At 47.3% G+C, this 6,815-nt stretch overlaps 1 protein-coding gene across 1 annotated transcript; it reads left to right on the forward strand.

The window, feature by feature from the left end:
* The first annotated feature begins 2,791 nt into the window (after positions 1 to 2,791).
* Positions 2,792 to 4,584, forward strand: her6 (hairy-related 6). The gene is made up of 4 exons (XM_070908566.1): positions 2,792 to 3,088; positions 3,274 to 3,369; positions 3,480 to 3,567; positions 3,742 to 4,584. Exons 1-4 carry the CDS (start codon positions 2,981 to 2,983, stop codon positions 4,281 to 4,283), a joined length of 834 nt encoding a protein of 277 aa, XP_070764667.1. The 5' UTR covers positions 2,792 to 2,980; the 3' UTR covers positions 4,284 to 4,584.
* Positions 4,585 to 6,815: the final 2,231 nt, after the last annotated feature.

Consider the following 6,815-nt stretch of genomic DNA (forward strand, 5'->3'; position numbering starts at 1 on the left):
TGTTCAACTCTTAGGGAAAAGGGAGGGACCGACAGACCCAAGGCTCCGTGACTCAATTCACCGCCGGAGACCTCTTGCAACATGAGCGTGAGAAAGTCATTCAGGCGGAGAGCGTTTCAAAACCTACACTCTGTCTGCTTCACATCAATGCATTTGTTTTGGAACTCTGTCAGTGGCATTGTGCGGGGAAAAATGACTCAGGTGTGCAGTTCACGACAATGAGACATGTTAGTGACGCGTTTGACAGAGACAGCATTGTTGCGCATGAAGGATATTTAGGATTATATCTGGTTTAGGCGCATGTACAGACCAGCCTCCCTCCTGCCAAAAGCCGAGTTTGCAATTACACACAAGACACGTGTGTGGTTTCACTGATGTCTCCACATGCCAGTTACTCATTCTGACAGTGCAGCCTAATGTTAACCAGCCATTTCATTTGTCTTTTTAGACTGAAATCTGTGTGAAATGAAATCGACAATAGCTTTAAAGTGGTATGGCCACATGAGAATAAAATGTTTGGAGTGACATAAGAAGCATAAATTAAAGCTTTAGCCTTCTGATAACATAATTCATCCCTGTCTGGCTGCTGGCGGTGATGTCATATAGTTTTCAGACGGTGTAATTTACTGCTGCATGCACAAGTGCAGGCTTGGAGAAAATCTAAAACCGTCTCAGCGCCTCTCTCATGCTCAGCTTATAGGATCTGGAGCCCTGTGCAGCTCCGTGTTGCCTATCAAATTCACGATCTTGCGGCCAGCCGCCGGCGACGCCCCGCAGATCCAGGCGGCAAGCCGGCGAGAGGAGCGCCTTCCCCTGGTCGCCTGCGCGCCACGTGTCGCGGTCTCTGCAGCAGCTGGAGGTGTGTGAGCTCAGCGGAGAGCCGTGCCTTGCGCTCCATACACTCAAAAAAAGAAGGAAGTAACGGATGTGTTAGCTTAACATAGGTTGCTTATTTTCATTACTTTTCCCGAATACACCTCCTCAAATTGGCATAGGCTATTTGCCCATGAAAGCCTCCAGAATTGCGCATGGTTCATGTTCTTGTTTTCTTATTTTTATTCGGATGAATAGCTTGAAAATAGTGGGAATATTTCCACCAGGAGAATGTAAACTTTTCTGCTGTGTCTCATAAACAAGCAATGATAGGATTAAACATAAGTAGTGCATGATAAAGTCGACTTCAGTCTTTTCTTTGTAGCGAAGTCACTGTTAGGTTTTTTTCTGAAAATTAGAATTCGTTATGTAGCCTAATAGAAAACACAAGTGTAATAGAGGAAGCAATGTGATTATCACCTCAAGGGCTCTTCAAACTTTAAACACCAACAAAAGACTACAGACAGCGCAGGTTCATATAAACTTCCCTGTTTGTGACCGTGTCCGTCAATAAACTTAGAAGACGTAATCATGGGCCCTGTTTCTTTCTGTCTTTACTGCTTGTCTGCTCTTACGTCTCTCCAACTGCAATAAAGATAAGGAAATGAAATTATGACCTGAAATCTGAAAAAGCCTTGAACGCTGTGGGGCGACCACAGGCGGGGAGGAGGAGGAGGGGGAGGAGGAGAAGGAGGAGGAGGCATCGGTCTGATCGTGTGAGCTCTCCGGGCTCAGAAATATCTCTGCTCTGGCTCACATTCCGATAAGGGAGCCCGATCCAGCTCTCTCTGTAGGCGTGGTTTTCCCAGGCTTTTAAAACAGCAGCTGCTATTTACCTTCCCCTCTAATGTAAACCACCGCCGCCGCCGCCACATACCCTCCCCTCACCCCTCCAGCCTCCTCCCTGGCCCGGCGGCCCCCCGGCAGCCCGGCGGCCAAACCTCCAACCACCGCACTCATAAAACATCCTGGCACGTGCTCCACATTCACAACACCGGCAAATGATTAAATGCCAAAATTTGTACCACAGAGTTGGGAACTGCAGTGGTAAATAACGTGGAAATAACGTTCCTCCAGGGATATAATGCTTGTGTTTAAGGCTGTGCGTATCTGAGGAGTTGAGTTTGTCCCCTCGTGTGGTTTTGAGTCATCTGAAGTTGTTTCTTTCACTAATGTCATTATAACAGTAACTATCTACTGCGAAAACAAAACTAAACTGCTCCCTCCGGTGCCTCCATGGCACATGACTGAAACTGATTGCCAGATAGCCTACCACTTCCCACTGGTGGTTTTGCAACGGTACAAAAGCTGTACTTTCTTTTTTCATTTTCTGTAAGCAGTTAGCAATTAATTTAAGACACCTACATCTGGCACAACATATACCCTAAGAGTTAGAAAGTAATTCTCGGAGAAAATGTAATCTATGAATAAAAGTTGATTTGATTGTGGGTGTTAATATGGGTGCTGCTGATATATGGGACACATGCATTATTATTATTGTTTATTATTATTTTGAAGTTACATGTAGATTAGTGGTATTTTTTAAAGAATGATTTTTTTTCTTCATTCTCTCGTCTGGCAGATGAAACAGTCCTCCGCGCGCTCCTGGTGGCGGTGCCCGGTCAGCGGCTCCACTGTTAATATGTAAACGGTACGATGATTGAAGACTGAAGGCAGTTTCCCCGGCTGTGCCCTGAACCCGGGCCTCGCGCCATTGGCCGCCAGCTCAAGCGGCCAAACAACCAATGGGAGGGCGCCGACCACGAGCCGTCCTCCCTCGGGCCGCGTGTCCCTCGCCCTGATTGGTGGAAAGTTACTGTGGGAAAGAAAGTTTGGGAAGTTTCACACGAGCCGTTCGCGTGCAGTGCGAGATATAAATACAAGCCACACGCGGAGAGCCCAACAGAGAGACTCTGCATCCGCTCCTGGTAGCCGCTGCCGCCGCGCATCGCTCGAACGGATTTTAACTTGATATCTCATATCTCAGGATTCTTTTTGAGGGAGAGGGGACTTGTGAATATTTCAAGCTGAAAATATTCATCGTCCTTTTTCCTACACCAGTGGATCGTAATTTGCTGTGGTTTTGTGGGATATTTCCGATAAAAAGATGCCTGCCGATATGATGGAAAAAACCTCCTCCTCTCCGGTCGCTGCAACCCCGGCGAGCATGAACACAACTCCCGATAAACCCAAGACAGCCTCTGAGCACAGAAAGGTTGGTATAAAGCATATATTGAAAAACATTTCTCGTCAGTGTCATCTAAAAACAAAAATCCTGAAACAATTCGTTTTGGACACAATTTTGCACAAGCTCCTCAACCAAAGCGAGGATTTTCACTTTTACGCACGAAACAAGAAAGAGAAATTTAACAGTTAATGTCATTTTGCTTTTATCTTCAGTCATCCAAACCAATTATGGAGAAGAGGAGAAGAGCCAGAATCAACGAGAGTCTGGGGCAGCTGAAAACTCTCATCCTGGATGCGCTGAAAAAAGATGTAAGTACTCACTCAGCGTCCTGGTTATTAATAGATCTCAAAACTGCCCCTGTCAAACAGTGGGAAAGTGAGCGCGTAATCCTAACCATGTGTGATTTCCGTCCCCTCAGAGCTCCAGACACTCCAAACTGGAGAAGGCGGACATCCTGGAGATGACGGTGAAGCATCTCCGGAACCTCCAGAGGGTTCAGATGACCGGTAAGTCGCATTTCCCGGACTAATCTGTCTCATGACTGTGCGTTTTAGAATATGTCTGGGCTGGTCCAACAATCCTGCTTCAAGACCCGCGTCTAAATTTTACACAACTTAAAAATAACAACATTGGTGTATTGATATCTTGACTTAAAATACACCTGTCTGTTTTCTCTGTAGCTGCCCTGAACACCGACCCCACTGTCTTGGGAAAATATCGTGCTGGTTTCAGCGAGTGCATGAATGAAGTCACCCGTTTCCTGTCCACCTGCGAAGGTGTCAACACCGAGGTCAGGACGCGGCTCCTCGGCCACTTGGCCAACTGCATGACCCAGATCAACGCTATGAACTACCCCAGCCAGCATCAGCACCAACACCAGCTCCCATCCACCGCCGGACCAACGCACCCCTCCTTCGGCCAGCCCATGGTGCAGATCCCCAGCTCGTCCCCGCAGGTCCTGCCTATGAACGCGGTGTCCTGTAAAGGAGGCTCATCGCCGGCTAGTTTACCTTCAGACGCCACCAAAGTGTACGGTGGTTTCCAGATCGTGCCTGCCACAGACGGACAGTTTGCATTCCTCATACCCAACGCGGCATTTGCGCCAAACGGCCCAGTTATCCCCGTGTATGCCAATAACGTCAGCACGCCGGTCCCTGTACCGGCTGCGGTTTCCCCCGGAGCCCCGTCAGGCAACACGGACTCAGTGTGGCGACCCTGGTGAGAAGTGGAAAAGGACCATAAAGACTTTAAAATGACACTTAATAGTTCTCTCTTTGTTCAATGTTAGAAAGTTGTTTTGAATCTGTTTTTTCTTGTAAAATGGAAAGAGTATGCACTATATTTGTACAGCCGACAAGGGAGTAAAGTTCATATTGAAATGAGATCTGTATTGTGGAAGTCCGTTCACTGCATTTTTTATATATATATTTGAGTTGTCTTTTTTTACTGTCATGCCAAAGATATGTTCAATGCTCTTATGATGTTCTTCGTTTTGGAAGACAAATAAATTTGTAAAGATATAAATGCGCTTGTTCCTGCGTTGTTTGTTAGGAAAACTAAACGTTATCTCCTTATTAAAGCGTAAAACGGAATATATTTGGACTTTCCGCCTGTTAATGTAGTTTATTTGGTACTTAAACTATATTATGTAGACTTGCTATGTGTGCAAACGCCAAACTGAGTGGTAGCTACCAGAAGCTTTTTCAGTTCGGTTATCTTCTTTGTTATGTGGACATTACTTTCTACTGAGTGGGCTAGTTACACATGAAATCAACAAGTGTTTGCAAACTGCAACAAGGGTCTGCAACAGCATCAGTGGAAAAAATGTATGGAAATTTATAAAAGGAAGTTGTGAGGTGGGAGAGACTGTCCTAACCAGTACTGTTTGGTTCGGTCTCTGCAAAAAGTAGTGCGCTGTTTATTAAGGGGCATGCATCCTGATAAAGTGTCTTTGAGCAAAAGCGCTGTGCATGTTCACTCCCTGTAAGTCACACTGGGCCAGACTGTCAGTAAATGGTTGGCTAATTGTAATTCTGTTATCTAAATAAGTGAGTCAGGCAGGAAACAGTGGCTCTGCCTGTAATTAATCAGACTCAGGAGCCTGACTATCTAGTGCTGTGTGTTAGGTTGATAGTCCAGCAGCTTCACCTCTTCTGGTGGAAACTTTGGGCTTTACAGAGGTCACTTGCGCCATCTGGCAGCGCAGAAGTGCATTGCAATCTGATTGGTATTTGTAAGATCAATGAGTGGAGCATGAATGGCAGCTGTGGGTGTGCATCTTTGATGAAAACGAACACAGCTTCTGTCTAATTTAAGAGATTGTGGAAATAAGAAAATGCTCCGATTATTATTGTACAGGAGTATTTTGTTGGAGAGGCTTGAGGTTACATCTGAGTGAATTAGCTTGCCAGACCAGCCATTGCAGGATTTGATCCAAACAGATGTCACTTGAATCTTTTGTTGATATGTTTTGAAAATATTTTATTATGACATGAAGCTAAATGGCCACTCATCAGTGGAAATGATGCAGTGGCCCTTTCCACTCAAACGTTTCTAATTAGGAGATTACTAAACTAACAACCAAGCAACAATTTGAGGTGATCGAGCTAAAAAAGCCAAGAAATCATCATTATGAGGATTTCCGCTGTTCAGTCAGCTCTAACATCTCCAACAGCATTAATCTCCTGACAGTACAGAGCAGAGAGGAGCCTCGGGCTGTGTCTTCAATCAGAGCTGAGGGAGTTCCTTAATGCCAAGGGAGGGGGTTGACAGCAGAAGGACACGTTAAACACCTCGCCACTGAGCCATGTGGTAGCGCTCTGCTCTGCCCAGGTGTGTGTGCCCCCTCCAGCTATCCGAGTGTGGCCCTTCTTTGAAGGGGGTGCGTGTGGGGAGGGGGGGGGGGTGCAGGTGTTTGCAATTATCAGTGCGCTAAGAGGCACAAAGTGTGGATAAGTGCCATCATTTTGAATTTCCATCACACCTTTTTACGGGGGGCCATGCATCCCTGTTTGATTGAAGCCATGTGTGTGCTCGTGCCTGTGCGTGCATATGTCTTGTGTGTGTTTGTGGAGGGTGCTGGGTGAGGACATGCCTGGCCAAAGGGCACAGTGGGTGAGGTAGTGGGGAGTTAAGTAGGGGAGGGGGGGGTTCAAGGAAAGGCCTACCACGCGGGATAACAGTCGGCCTCCTGTGAGCCAGAGCTTCTCCACACAAACGCACACAGTCACACACACACACAAAACGTTCCCATAGCATTCCAGCTGTGCTCGGACCAGTGTCGAGCTTCCTGTCCTGAGCCCTGGGGCCACAGCTGGACACGGGACGTCTGGGAGGCACGTGGTGTGACCCGGACAACACCCAGCTGCTGAGCCCTCCCCCACCACCAACATCTTCAGTGGTCTCTTCCCCTCTGGAGAACAGCTTTACGAGCCTCTCCAATTACCCAGTGCAGTGGCCGAGCTGCCGGAGTGACCGCACACATGTCACAACACGACCGGGGGGTTAGCTGCCATGCGTGTCCATTAACTTTTCCCACACTCCGCGTGCATGCAGAGAGCGAAAGGAGGGAAAAAAAGGCCCTCTGCTTCCTCCTTGGCTCCCTAAGTGCTAGCATATGTCCGCTCACTCTCTCATGGTTCCTCTTTCTCTCTCTCCCTCTCTCTCTCAGCCCGTCACTGGGGCTGTCTTTGATTGCAGCCCAGACAAGCGAGAGCTTTATGATTTAAGCCCAGGGCTTGCTGTACCAAGCCCT

The sequence above is a fragment of the Enoplosus armatus genome, chromosome 7, assembly GCF_043641665.1.
Source record: "Enoplosus armatus isolate fEnoArm2 chromosome 7, fEnoArm2.hap1, whole genome shotgun sequence".
Taxonomy (NCBI): Eukaryota; Metazoa; Chordata; class Actinopteri; order Centrarchiformes; family Enoplosidae; genus Enoplosus; species Enoplosus armatus.